This window comes from Dendronephthya gigantea, unplaced genomic scaffold (assembly GCF_004324835.1).
Source record: "Dendronephthya gigantea isolate DGI-Jeju-01 unplaced genomic scaffold, DenGig_1.0 000163F, whole genome shotgun sequence".
NCBI lineage: Eukaryota > Metazoa > Cnidaria > Anthozoa > Malacalcyonacea > Nephtheidae > Dendronephthya > Dendronephthya gigantea.
The window spans coordinates 463,255-478,462 of record NW_021163173.1 but is presented as its reverse complement, the minus strand read 5'-3'; the positions used below and the strand labels follow the sequence as shown (position 1 = coordinate 478,462).

Here is a 15,208-nt window from a genome sequence, read left to right as displayed (position 1 = left end):
GACCCAGGGCGAGTCATTTCAACACCTTTATTCAAAAGGTCATTTTTACTCCTCTAATGTGTCGTTTCGACTCTAATAGTCGTTTTAACTCCGACATTGGGTCAAAATGACAATTCGGAGGATTCGTTTAGTTCTTTTGAAGGGTCACAAGACTCTCGCAAGAGTCAATAGACTCTTAAATAGAGTTCACATGGAGTCATGTGACTCGTTCTTGGAGCCATATGACTCTTTGTTGGAGTGGTGGAACTCTTTCTTAGAGTCATTCTGGCTTTTATAACAGCCACTTATATACAAAACAAATAATTTGTTTAATATATTAAATTGAAGTCATTAGGCATGTTACATGTATTACAAATCCTTTGTATTTGAAGCAAATAACCAGTCAACACATTAAAAAATACTCATTTATGACACAAATATCATATACAAATATTTACATATAAAAAATATATTTACATATAAAATATATATTACACTGTATATAAGTTTTATGTTTCTTGAAAATGTCAGCTGGAACAGGATATGCACACATAAAATATATTGTACATAAATCCATTTTAATAATTCTTACTCATGCTGATATAAATCAACGTCATATTTAATATTCACAAAGGATCCATTGGAATTTACAGGATTTGTGTAATGCATTGGCATAAAAGATACAAGTTCTTCTTGTGTGCAAATACCTAAACTTATATCAATAGGCTTCTCCACCTTATATGCATGGTAATGTTCATTGAACTCTATAGTATGTAGTCTTTCAAGAATAAAAAAACAGCTGTTTAATTCACCATCAACAACAACAATTTTCTTTATAACTGAAAATGTTGGTAGCAGATGCAGAAATCCATGCTGAACAACAGCTCCTACTTTGTACTTTGTTCCCAATATTATAATCCACAATGTTCTAAGAATAATTGATGCATAAATTATTTTAGGGCGAATCCATGAGTAGTGGGTGAAAGATTACATTATGATAAATGATAAAAACTCTTAAAATAGCAAAGTGTTCATTCGTTCGTTGAAAAATATTCATTCCTAAAATAAGGCATACAGTATAAATCTTTGTTTGATGTTAACCCACTAACTGGCAATGTGCCCTACTTATCTTTTTTTACAAACTTAAACTGGAGCTTAATGGGCTAACATGACAATGGTGATTGGACATTGCACCATGCGTAGAACACCACACATTATTTTGATTAAAAATGTTATCTTTAGCTGAAATAAAACTTATACATAGAAATAAATAAATAGTTGAAGTAAGAATTGGGCTGTTTTTATTGTACCTAGGTCATACATACTACTAGCAATATGTACAACAGGTTGCTCTAAAATAAAAATTAATGCATGCTTTTGACCAAAAGGAAAGTAACTTACTCATTAACAAGTGAGTGGGCATTTATGTTGACATCTTTCCCTTGAAGTAGTTGGAAATAGCTTCTGGTGCTTGCTTCATGTTGTTTACCTGTGGGATGATATTTTATGAATATATATACGCAGTAAAGGTACAGTAACGTACGTATTAAATCTAATATGTTTTCAAGTCATCTGAACTAGTCGTTATGTTTTGGAGGACAAGAGGATAAAATTGTGTTTGTGAGTGAGAGGGAGGAGCTGTGCATTGATTGGTATAGGGGATGTGACAAATCTGCAAATTTTCTTTACTAGTACATAACCCAACCTAGTTTTATTACAATAGTGACTAGTGAAACAATAAGACCCAGCCCCCTCTATTCAACCTCCTCCAACCCAAGTTAGTACAAAAAAGTGTGTTCCCAGTAACAAGCTTAAAAAAACGCAGGTCAGTACAGGTCAGAAAAGAATTTCATTTCGTGAAATCGTTTTTTCCATTTTCTACAGTCAAAATACAAAAGCATCTTCCACACTGAAATACTATGCAGTATAGTAGTAGTAGATACCACTTCAGTATAGTAGACACCATGGTCCGAACCACGATAAAACACTACATCTAAGAGGAACTTGGTATTTTTTCTTCAAATTAAATCTATTTTGAAATTAAGTCAGTAAAAATAGGAAAAAGAGTTTTCAGGTTGAAGAAAAAATTGGAATTTGCCAAAACTAATAATCCCATTACAGTGTTGAAGTTATAGTGGATATATTGTGTAAAGTAATTGGGTAATTAAGTGTAGAAAATAAAACTTTTTTCATCGTTTTTAAGGATATTGTCATACATGTAATTGGATCACTGATGCATGTAATAAAACACTGGCTAGAGCTTCTTTGTCTATAAAAAGTGAAGCTGGATGTTACTCAATTTGGTCCCCGAAAGCTGGAAGTAAACTTTGAAAGTACGAATATGGTAAACAATCTTTCTTATCTGTTATTTATTTTAAAATCCCCCAAAATGTTTACCATATTCATTTTTGAAGTTTTACTTCCTCCTTTTGGGGTTAAAACCGAATAGCATCCAGCTTCACTTTTCATGGATATGGAAGCTCTATCCAGTGTATTATTAAATCAGTGGACTAGATATATTAAAATAAAATCATACTTATGCTTAACACAATTTTAACATATAATTTTAACACACCTGCTCCACACTCAATAGGTTTGTGTATGCCGCAGAGATTATAACACTGCTGACTCTGGTGTCGTTCAGCTAATGTCCATGGTAGATTGGTGTAATTACCAATGGCAGTAGCTAGTTGTTTGAAATAACGATGCTTGGCCTCAAATCTCATGCACCAGTGTGTTATCATTGGTCCTAACCTAAAGTATATATATACAAATTATTAATTAGTTGAAGTATATAATATATACTGCAAATTTTAAAACCATACATGACATTTTTACATAACAATAGCTAAGGTTACTGTTCATCTAGTTCAGGGAATTTGAGAGAGAAACATTTGAGATAATAAACAGTGAACAACGACAACGTTTTTGAGTTTCATTATTTAATATTTTTCAATTTGTTTGAGAGTTTTCAATCTGTAAGTGAATATTGTGCGGGGGGGAAAGGTAATATATCTGTGGGAAACATCATTGCCCCCACTGCGGAAGCTGAGCTATCTCAGTACAGACATTACTGTTAAATGAACAATGTTGTTTTCGGAGCTGTCAATTAGCCTTGTGACAACTTCTACAGTGTGTTCAGCAGTTAATACTACTTGGGTATATAGTAAAAACGAACCCGATTCTCACTTCAATTATTTATTTGTTTCTATGAGGTTTATTGGAGCTGTGATATAATTTTTCTATTCAAAAAAAAGCGCAATGACTCACTAGCACTAAATGAAACACAACACTGTACATCAGCCAGGAACTCAACAAATATATACAAGTTTAGTTTTACCTGATCATAGCACTTGGGTAGTGGACAATATAGTGCATTTTGGGTATGATAGAGCAGTTCGGGTACAACACTGTAAATTCTTTGTGGTGTTCTTCTATTAGTTGGGCTAGATAAGCAGCTTGATTTGCACTTGTTACAGGAGAGAACACAATATCAGTTATATCCAACATCTTTAGATATAGCTGCCATTTCTCATCATTCTCTGGAACTTTAGCTCCAACAATCATCGGTAAAAATCTACCCAGGCACCACATCTGAGATGCTACAGGAAAAAAGTTATTTTATATGTTATTCTTATGAAATACTACTGTATAGTTTGCAAATTAAAAGTTCATTTCACAACAAACTAATCAATGTTGTATGTTTCAGTTACATGAATCTGACAATTTGCCATATTCTAGAAAATACGCCATATGGTGTTCTTGAGATTGATGTATCACTATATATAGGGATGCAGCTGAGGTTGTTGTCAGGCTGTGTCAGGGAAACATAACCATACATAGTACCAAATGTGCTTTATTGCGTTCGACGAAGGAGACCAAATATCAATAAAAAATCAAATCATATCATCTTCAAATCCAGGCATGTGATCTTTATTAATTTAATTATGGTACATACCTTTTTGATGAAGATTGTTGCTATCTGAATTCAGGGTTGCATCTGAAATCACCGATGGTTTATTCTTCTCATTTTGGTATCCGAAATCGAAACTCTCCAGACTGGAATTCAGGTATTGAAGATTGAAATATTTCCGCTCCTGAATTAGGTACTTCAAAAGCTCTTTAGCCTCATACTGAAGGCAACCTTCCAATATGTCATGCATTGAGTCACCTGGTAATCCACCAATGACATGGAAGTACCTGGACTGGCACAAAGCTGAGCGGAAATTTATGCCATAAGTTGAAGCCAAAGTAGGATCTTCATCAATCTCGTCACACTGATCATCATGCTCATCTGCAGTACGTAGAACAAACTGGTCTTCTCGAAACTGAAAAAAAGGACATTTATTGCATATGTTAGTAAAGATTTAGAATAAAGTAAAGTACACTGGTATACCCAGCAATAGTCCAAATGGAAAAGCACACATAGGACGGTGAGGGCAACGTTTCTGAATTTCAAAGGATATATCATTCATGAATTTACAAATGTACCAGAAAAGTGCAAAAAGTGAGTATCTGAGGTACATGCAGTGTCAGTAACTACAGCATATGTCAGTAACGTCTTTTGCTCTAATCTCTACAATGTTGAGTACTCTTAAGTAACCATATGGGATACAATGTAACGTGAATGTCAGGCCTTTTTTTTTTTCTCCTTAACGCTTTTCACCTTTTAGCGTTAAGGCGAAAAAATAAAGGCCTGACATTCAGGTTATATACAACGTAGATAATTAATTATACATATATACACTACCTTTGTTTTAATATCTTCAGTTTTACCTAAACAGTCTCTACATTTAAGATGGGAGCCAGGTCCAACTTTGAAGCCTCCCAGTTCTTGTGATCCTAAATTATCACCAGAGACAAATGCTATTGTCCCAGCAAATGATTCTTTCACACCCTTTATAGTGAACTGGTAACCACCATCTTGCTCGAGCTCCAAGACCTGCTCCATAATGGGTGCCAAAATAGCATTCATACCATATTTAATTATCAGTGGCCTTTTCACAATAGCTAACAACTGAATGGACTTTAGTTGGGAACGATGTACAGGACTAATGTTACCCAATGTATAGTAAAACAGTCCTAGAAAATAAAGAGTAAAGTTTATTATAAAACAAATGGGTGATTGATCCAATATAAACATCAGTCACACATACTTTATGGTGAAAATGGGAACAATATTAGCATGATGCAGCCTTTGAAACTCCTATTTTTCTGATGACAAACGGCATGCATGCATATCTTACAGTAGTTCATAATTATTTCTTATGCTTGCGTATGTTTATTGCATACATATAAGGCAATATATGTATACTGCAAAAGGCAGTCAAGTAGTGACGCATTGAAGCAACAATTTGAATATAAATTGGATTGGCCAATCACAATTAATGATCACAGAGCAGCTTGTAAACGCATTGGCGACAGCTTGACAACACCCTAGCACAACATTGACAACATAGCTCAATTGCATCACATATTTGAACTGTTCCTCTCAACAAATGCCGGAACACAACAATATTTACACATCAAGCCACAATGCATCCCAGATAATTTTACTTAATTGTCAATGTACGTACTTTGTACATACCTAATTTGTGCTTCTTGGTCTTGCTCCCAGAGGGTTGACACATTCCATCGTCATAATAGAGAATGATTTGCAGCGCACTCTTGTCTTTTGAAAACAGTGGATGCCTTTGGAATAACTCACCATCGCAGAAGTCACAAATTCGAACCAGGTTGTCTGCTTTTATGTGAATGCTTTATCTAAAAGCAAATTAATGACAAATGTTGTGATTAAAACTGATATTTTTTCATTAGTATATTTTCACACTTTTTGAAAGATACAGAAAGAATAAAAATGCTATGCTGCTATGACAACAGTCTACCAATACTTCATGTCCCGAAATGAAGTTGCGTTCTTGGTTAAAAAGCAAGGGGTTGCTGCAGGTATGTATTTCTAGTTTATGTTAAATAAAAGAGTTTATGGATAATAAAGATCTACGGATAATTGTGACAATTATGTGACATTACCGTCCAAAACTATAATATTTACCCATAAAGAATAGAGGGTCATTCAGCATTGCCTCAAGGCTTTTTAGCAAAGGAATGATCACCATTTCATCAAACTTTGCACTTCTTTTTCTATGGACAGAGATCTAACTTGAACATGATTATGTCCCAGAATATATCTTTCAGGGTCCTATAGGTTCAATATGAAAACACTGATATAATGGTATTGTGCTAGCTGTATAAACTTGGTACACAAACTATATTGTCTTGCATTTAATGTTATCTATATAGTAAAATTCTCTGGAATAACACTAAGAGTACAGTAGTAACATACAGTAATATTGTACTACTCTAACTGTTTAAAATCCAGAGAATTTTACTCCATACATATATGCGAGACAATATAGTTACCTGGCATTATAGAGAGAGCAAAATATTGAAGAATGCAATGGGCATTAGTGGGTTAAGGTATTTTTGGGGCAGAAATATAGCTGTATATATAAACTAGGTGTATGGGTCTGTATATCCAGATATAAGTATGAGCAGCTCTGCCCATATTCAAGAGTGGAATTCTGCCTAGGATTAGGGTTTAAACACCTGTGGAGAAGGGGGGGGGGCATGAATTCCAAAAATTTAAAAATAGGATCATTGAGCATTTCATGATTTAATGTACTAGGAATGTGGGGTATTTGATAATCAATTGCATCCTTGCCCTGGGGATTTTGATTAGCATTTTGGGACTGAGTATGGGCAACATGAACCAAATTACTGTTATTATTAAAATTTATTGCAAATTGGCAAGGCATTTGACCAATATTTTTTGCCCGATAGCAGGGGAATTAATAAAATATTTGCCCAAAAAATCAAATACCCCAAATATGTACGCCTGATCTCCCCGGCCCCGGGCTTAACATTGATGGGTGCATTAAAAATGGGTATTCATAAAAGGAGTGTGTGATACAAGAGCTAGCTACAAATTTATATCAATGGACTTACCACAAGCCCAAAATTATCTCGAAAATAACACTTCTGTTCTGTCTTGGTTTGAAGGCCATTGAAAGGGTTGCTCTCATTACTATCTTGTCTGAACATATTTTCCAGTCCAGGAATGTCACCGAGTAGCATTCCAACGTTGTCTAAGCATTTTGTAACCCTATTTTTCAACTGTTCAATAGAGTTCTTAACAATGGACGTTGTGCAAGAGACAAGTGCATCAGTCGCCGTTTGTGTTAACCGATACATTTCCTTAGTCTTCAGTAGAAACAATGCGTTCTGCCTTTTCAAGTCGACATGATGATAGCCAATGGTCTCCTCATGATCATGAATCATCATACGGCATTGATCGTCTTGAATGTCTTCTTCACCATTCACCACATCATCTACATCTCCTTCTTTGTTAATAGGGATCTGGTCGATGTCTTTGTGAAAACGGCGCAGATTTTGTAGCCTTCAAATTTTTTATATGATGCAGTACAACCTCCAACCTTGCATGTGACGAAAAAATCAGGATCGTGACGATGATACCGCCCATAATGGTTAATAATCAATGCCATATTAAGCGCAACAAATGGCACGCGATTGCCTGAACACATTTCACAGCTATAGAGCATAGCCATTTTTCAATACAATTATGAATTACATTTCCTTTTTTAAATTTTACGTCCAGCCATCGCTCTCTGCAGTCAGTGATATTAAACTGGAAATCTGGAATTATAATATTAGACAGTTTTGGGCGGGAAAATGTGAAATTACCCGCAAGATTCGGGTGGCATAAATTTTAAATTTAGATATAAAAGGAGAACATTGCCTTTTTTGGAACTATTTACAAGACTCCCGGATGTGGAGCGCGGTCGTGCTGACAGCTGACGTGACTTCTCTCGTCGTTTAGCTGTCTGGGCGGCTGGGTTTGTGTCACGCTTTTCTTTAAATAAATATAATCTCATTTAATATTTATCTATTCATTTTTTACTGACAAAATGAATGAGAAACTCTCAAAAGACTCTTTTCCTCATGAAGTAATCGACTGGTTACGTAAAAACAACTTCGACGAGACTGTTGTAAAAGGTTTCGAGGGTAAGTTTTAAAATGCTTTGAATAGACTGTTTTTCAAAATCTTATTGTATTTTCTTTGTTAAATATTTAAATAGGTGAATCTATAAATGGAAAGGATTTTTTTGAGTTGGAGATGTGGATGATTGAGCGTATGATCAAAGGCATAAAAGAAGTAAAGAGATTCCGGACTTTGTGGTCAAAAGAAACAAGCCAGGTCTGCCAGTATATTTATATTGAGTTAACAAATGCTCTCTTTTTGTCTGTTTTTCCAAATAATTAGCCTCTCGAAGGATCAAAAAGTTTAAATTGACTTTCTCGATTAATTTTTTATATTATTCATTATAAAAGTAATATTTTTTGTCGTAAAACAGCTCATAATTTGAGCTACAAAACTCGACGTTGCTATCATGCTATGGCAACAAAAAACAAGATGCGATTACTGAATTACTCTCAAAATGATTTCCAAACAAATTCAGATTTGTAAAAAATGATATTATTGATGGACTGCACCATTAATAATTACAAAAAAGGGTGCAACAAAATGATAAAGAAAAAATAAGTGCAAAATATGATCAAGAACGGATGGATCATGTGACCATTGCCCAGACACCCATCAACCTGTACTCTGGATGAAATATAGCTCCTTCGATTCAGGTCCGAAATACCACATATGCAGTGACATCATGCACTTGTCATTGCAATGTACGCTAAGAATTGGTGTTGTTCACTAGCGCTGCCAGTGGGGCTGGATTACTTTGAAAGCTCTGGCATTATACTAACATATGATATACAGTATTTTCTAAGAAACCTACTATATTTCCTGACACAGCTAAATTATTTAACTCCTAGACTTTGATGGAAATGGTATGCCTGTCCAAAGTAAACAACCTTGTGCAATTGTCATAGATAGTCATACAGATGATGCAGAAACTATGACCCCTTCCCACAGAATCGCAAACCCACCCTCGGCAAAAATTGGAACAACTCCCAGTTGTCATAGGATGATAGAACCAATATCTCCAGAGGTTCCTACAGAAGGTTCCCCATCAAATTTTACAGTAGATGAGATTCCTAAGGTACTGATAATTATTATATAACATTCCAGAAAAGGTCAACACCTCCATCACAGAGAAAAGGAAAATTACTCCTCCCTCCTCTTTAAGCATCCTTAGTACATCTTAGGAAATTCAAAGTTGCTTCTCCTCCTCCTTTGGACAGATGAAAATTTCCTCCGTGGGGGTTGGGGATTCTGGAACAACCAATTACAGAACTATAGTGAATTGATATTAACCATTAACTAGCAATGCGCCCCAGTGCGTTTTTTTTTACAAATGTCAGGCGATTAATTTTACTTGTTAACGGGAAGCTCTCCAGGGAGCTTATTGGGTAATTAATTCACAGTTTAAATACTTAGTCAAATTAATGAATAATTGATTGTGCAATATTGACTGCATGTACATTGTTTTGGCCTAGTTATTGAAGATATTGTGAAAATTGCAGATCACTCTTTAAATTGCAATCAATTTCCAGTTATTTTACACTAAAATAACATAACAGTACAGTAGTGTGTATTAATTTTATACATAACATTAGCATATGTTATTGCATTGTATTAGACCCCATGTTCATTTACTGCAACATCAACAAGGCGAGGAAGGTCTGGTGAGAAAAATGTTAAGTTTGGATGGGTTTTTGAAATTCCCGACAAGGTTGGTATACTAACAAAGGATGTTTTTATACAATACAATGTATTGTTGTATTGCAATGTTATATTCTTTAGTGCATATCTCAACAGGAAAAAACAACATTTCAACTATTAATAATTTATAACCACGGCTTTGTTATTTTGTTGTAGTTTTCGGTTAATGTTGAGATGGGACTAGCTTCTAGAATTTGAATGGAAATCAACGCAATGAGTTAACAGAGATATCTGTACTCTCATTTCAACCCATACTAGATACCCAACAGAAGCAGAAAGGCAAATAATTGCCCAAAAGATTGTTGCCAAATACCCATTTCTGAAAGATCCAAAAATTTGTTCTACATCAACTGAGTGGGTAAGTGATTAAGCAATTGAGTGTACGAAATACGGTATTGTACAACATGTTCACACAGTACTTAAAAAATGTCAATCATATTGGGGGGAATTTAAAAATAGAGGACACTACAGTATTTGACGTTTCCAGGAACGATGACCACCCAAAGATTGTTCTGTACAAAGACTGCAGAGTTTTTCAGTCAATTATAATTCTCACCATACTTAATCTGAATTATAACAACCACCTAGTGTTCTTGACATACAGTACATAGGTGCATGCACATTGGTGTGCGTGAGAAGACAAAAAAAGATGTTAATTACTATCACTACTATGAAAATTTGCAATTTACTGAAATATTTATTTTTTACAACAATTGTAATGCCTTGATCCACTGATGTCTTGATTCCATTGAGAACTGTTTTGCAAGTAGACAAAGTAAACATGACCATAAATACTTAACAAATTCAGTTCCGCTTTTGCCCGAACTTTTCTTCGGTTCTAGTCAGTTCCGGCTGGAACTTAAAATATCGGTTCCAGTGCATCCCTCATTGGATTCACATACAGTAGTTTGCAGAGCAACTCAATTTTTGTGTACATTTGTTAGGGATCATGGGAACAAAAAAAGCACAGAATGAAACGTCTCCAGAGAAACCCTTTAAAGCACACACAAGACTGTAAGCCAAATACTGAAGGTGAATCAATTGGCACACCGGTAGTCAAGAAAATAAAATTAAATATTAAACCTTGGCTCAAAATCCCACCACTTGACGAAGGGGAAACTGAAGATACCATGAAGGAAAAGACTCAGCAACTAAAGAAAATCTGCCGAATTGCACGTCCAGATCAAACCTTGGTAAAGTCACTGATGTCATCAACATATCCTGTCAGACGAAAAATGATTCTTGAAGGGACCGAGAGCGTGGATAGTTTGTTGAAACTCTTTCCTCCATTGCTGCAACATATTCATGTAAGATAATAATCTGAACAAAATTTTCTTCTAGGAAATTGCTAATGCATTTTATATCTACTTTTTTTGCATCCTTCACAGTTTTAGAGCAATATATATGTTCACTCATCATCGGGCGAGTTATAACTGGATGAAATGTCTTTTTAAATTAGTTTGAAATGCAGAAAATATTTCGAATAAGCAATTTTGAATTATTTTTTAAATATTTACCATATGACCATGACGTTACCTTATTTTAAAAAAATCTCTTTACCTTTTCATGTCATGTGTCAATTTATTTCATAGCAACAACATGGCTATATAGTAAGCATGCATAGTTCAAGTTAAATTTAACAAAATCTATTTTGTATTCATTATTTAAAGCTGAAGCAAGAAATGTGCCGAGTCATGGGGGACAAAGATGTCACAAGATTAATGAAGGAACGCTTAATTGATACATGGCTTCCAAAAATATTATCCTATGTACAGAAGAGTGAAAAGTCCTCATTCAAGAAATTGGTGGAAGAGATGGACTCGGCGATTTCTGAAGATAAACTCAGTCCAACCGGTAACATAACTTGACCATTAAATTAAGCGTTTTGTATAATGCAATTTATATATTAAGTCAAATCTCTGACAAGGAAACTTCGTATAGTCTCATGCAAAGACTAAATAGATTTAAAGACTTTCGAATACTTTTTAAAATCACAGACGTTTCAAAGACTTTATCCGGTAATTATGCCATGCCAAATCCCGAAAATGCGCGGACTATTGGGAGAAAGATGCATCCCTCTTTCCCGTTTTCTCTCTGGAGAGAAAATTATTGGTCAGAGTTGTACAGTACGTGTCTATGAGCCTTTCCCTCGAATCGTAATCAACTCAAAAAAATAATCGAAAATCGTTTCGAAGACTTAAAGACATATTCTTTCGAAAAGAATTTAGAAACCGCCACAAACCTTTTCTTACAACTAAGGACCTGCCCTAAATACTCTCTGTTGGAGCCATATTTTTATACACCCCTCGTTAAAGTGTGTGTGCAACAATTTTGAATTTTACATATTTATGATATTCAGTACATTTTAAGATGAAACGCAATATATTTTTTAGAGAGACTTCATCTTCATGGTCTTCTTGGCTATAAAGTTGCCGGAGTATAATATATGTAAATTTAGTAAGCGTTGCAGGCGCATAACAGTTAACATGCTACTGAGTTACTTGTCTTCAGCATTAATTTCTGGGGCCTTTCTGTGTTTTTAATTTTTAGAGTGCAACCACAGAACAGCAATTTTCGCCATTACTAATTACCTACTACGGTGTGGGGGTGGAAGGAAGAACAGCGGGGAAGAGAAGGTCCTCATGCTACTAAAGGTAATCTGTACTAAAAGTTGTATTGACTGTCAATCCCAAAAGATTTTTATTGACCAATGGCATTTGTACAGTAGTAAAGTAATTGCATTAAAAAACAAGCTTTAGAAGTTCCATCAAACCCCCTAAAAAACCCACCCCCTTTCATACAGATGCCTCTACTAAACCGTTCAAACACATCTATTATCTAATTTGACATTTTCTTTTTTAGACCAACGATAACATGGATGCTTTGATTAAAAACGCAATTTCGCCCATCGTTTTATTGAGTGGGTTAGATCTTTATCATCTAGATCTAATCTACATTGCAGGGGAACATAAATTGCTGTGTGACCTGAGTAAAGACGACAAACTTGTGGATGCTTTAGTTGCGTTGATATCGTGTTATTATGTGTATGATTTTGACTACACCATGGTCAAAAACGTCATGATTTTCCTTGAGCATGCAATGTTAAGCATTGAACCTTCTAAAATGCCAGTACGAGTGACGGAGGTAGTGCATGCTATGATGGCCATCGAACAAAACAATGAGTAATCATTGGAACTTTAATACGGTATTATATATGTTTAAATATGTTTATATTTTTTGAAATATTTATTATACCTATATTTGCAGACCTTAAAATATCGGCCGGTCGCGGAGATTTGACCCATTCGTGAATTGTGCGACGTATAGCGAGAAAAGCACTGTGTGTTCTGTCCGACCAATAGGAAAATTGAGGGTCGAGGATGGTACGAGGTTGACTAAACATATGGCCATTTACCATATTTTAATTTTAAAAATGTATATCCGACTCATTTTTTAAAGACACCGGACATTTGACAGATGGTCTGTTGGCCGATATTTTAAAGCCTGCATGCTTATATATAGATATTTATTATATAATTACTTTTTTTAAAAGAAACAGATTTGCGGAATGTATTGTGTGTATGCTGTAATACTCACTGCACATACATTATTAAACATCGTTTACTCAAACTCTGCTTTTGTATTTTATGCAAACTTCATGAAACTAATATTGGTGTACAGTACTATAGTGAAATTGATGCCGCAGAATAGTCGTAATGACCCCGAATAAGAGTAAAATCGATGTCAAAAAGGAGTCAAAATGACTCCAAATAAGAGCAAAAACGATGCTAAAGAAGAATTCAAATGACCCCAAATAAGAGTAAATTGATGCCAAGGAAGAGTTGAAATGACTTCAAATAAGAGTAAAATCGATGTCAAAAAGAAGTCAAAATGACTCCAAATGAGAGTAAAATCGATGCTAAAGAAGAGTCAAAAGACTCCAAATAGGAGTAAAATCGATGCTTAAGAAGAGTCGAAATTACTCCAAATGGGAGTAAAATGGATGCTAAAGAAGAGTCGAATGACTCCAAATAAGAGTAATATTGATGCTAAAAGAAGAGTCGAATGACTCCAAATAAGTGTAATATTGATGCCACAGAATAGTCATAATGACCCCAAATAAGAGTAAAATCGATGCTAAAGAAGAGTCCAATGACTCCAAATAAGAGTAATATTGATGCCACAGAATAGTCGTAATGACCCCAAATAAGAGTAAAATCGATGCTAAAGAAGAGTCGAATGACTCAAAATAAGAGTAATATTGATGCCACAGAATAGTCGTAATGACCCCAAATAAGAGTAAAATCGATGACAAAAAGGAGTCGAAATGACTCCAAATAAGAGTAAAATTGATGCCAAAAGAGAGTCAAAAATCAAAATGACTCTTTTAAAACGACACTTTTGAGGAGTTAATTCGCATTTTAACTCTTGCAAGAGTCATTTTGAAACGACTCCATGGGTAGTCAAAATGACTCTAGTTAAAGGGTTAAAATGACTCTTTACAGGTGTCAACCCAAAATGAGTCAAAATGACTCTCTTCAAGGAGTCGTCCTGGGGTCAAGAAAACGACTCCTTTGAAGGAGTCAAAATGACTCTTTTGAATTAACAGTGTACCGATCGTACTTTTAATAGCATAGCATACGTGGGCTAACTTGTTAGGGCATTAAATGTATAAAATTAAACAGTATAGAATCATGCAAAGTAATAGTTACCGTAATTTCTTTTAGGGGTTGTAAAATTGTCTCTCGCGGCTCCGCAAAAACAGCGTTCAACTTCCTTCAGCAGGTAACGCAAATTGAGCGATAACTAATTACGTCACATGATCCTGATTTCCAGGAATGGCCTGGGAACTAGAGTAGTGTATGTAGTGTGTGCCACAGGCTCACAGCGTATGTGATTCAAAAGGTTACCCACAAATTGAGTAGTTTAACAACAGTGATGGCTCTTATGCTTTAATTACTCCGCCTGCGTACATGCGCAGCGGAGTCTTAAAATGCCATGGTCTTTTTTCCTTTTAGTAGTCGTAGTTTTGGGCGACAGAAGTTGGCATTTCTACAGGTAACCCAAAACAACTTCATTTTTGTCCGAGAAGCCCTGGGCTACACGGTCCACGGATGAATCATGTACATCAGTTGGCATTCAGGCGGAGTGAACGCCTTGAGCAGGCGTCTTGTTAACAACAAAATGTCAAAATGGAGCGAGCACATGCTCTTAACTCAAATACGCGTATAGATGATCAAGGATTCAGACACAAATTTAAGCACACGTTCCCTTTCTTCAGCAAATGAGAGGAGTTTATTTTAACGTTTGTTGTCAATATAAAATGGTTGGGCCCCATTTTGAAAAGTTTGAGATTACAAATTTGTATACGTACAGGAGCCTCGAATTTTATCTCGCCGGGAATATTGTCAGTCAAAGTGAAGAGGCAGAGTTGTAAATCTCTTTTCCATTACGTGCATGACCTTGCCT

The 15,208-nt window shown here is 35.2% G+C and overlaps 2 protein-coding genes across 2 annotated transcripts; one reads left to right on the top strand and one right to left on the bottom strand.

The window, feature by feature from the left end:
- Nucleotides 1-630: 630 nt before the first annotated feature.
- LOC114537742 lies at nucleotides 631-3,582 on the bottom strand (the record flags this gene model as incomplete). Its single annotated transcript, XM_028558834.1, has 4 exons — nucleotides 3,320-3,582; nucleotides 2,555-2,733; nucleotides 1,381-1,468; nucleotides 631-907 (listed from the first exon to the last, which is right to left on the bottom strand). Coding segments are annotated over exons 1-4 (798 nt in total), but the record flags the coding sequence as incomplete, so codon positions are not given.
- Nucleotides 3,583-10,710: 7,128 nt separating this feature from the next.
- On the top strand, nucleotides 10,711-12,925 carry LOC114537741. The gene is made up of 4 exons (XM_028558833.1): nucleotides 10,711-11,046; nucleotides 11,410-11,593; nucleotides 12,290-12,393; nucleotides 12,602-12,925. Exons 1-4 carry the CDS (start codon nucleotides 10,711-10,713, stop codon nucleotides 12,923-12,925), a joined length of 948 nt encoding a protein of 315 aa, XP_028414634.1.
- The last annotated feature ends 2,283 nt before the right edge of the window (nucleotides 12,926-15,208 follow it).

Excerpts from the sequence above, each read along its gene's own strand:
- LOC114537741 (XM_028558833.1), top strand. The coding sequence starts at position 10,711 with ATGAAACGTCTCCAGAGAAACCCTTTAAAGCACACACAAGACTGTAAG. Across the intron at positions 11,047-11,409 it reads CATTGCTGCAACATATTCAT|CTGAAGCAAGAAATGTGCCG; the intron begins GTAAGATAATAA and ends CATTATTTAAAG. Across the intron at positions 12,394-12,601 it reads AGGTCCTCATGCTACTAAAG|ACCAACGATAACATGGATGC; the intron begins GTAATCTGTACT and ends TTTCTTTTTTAG.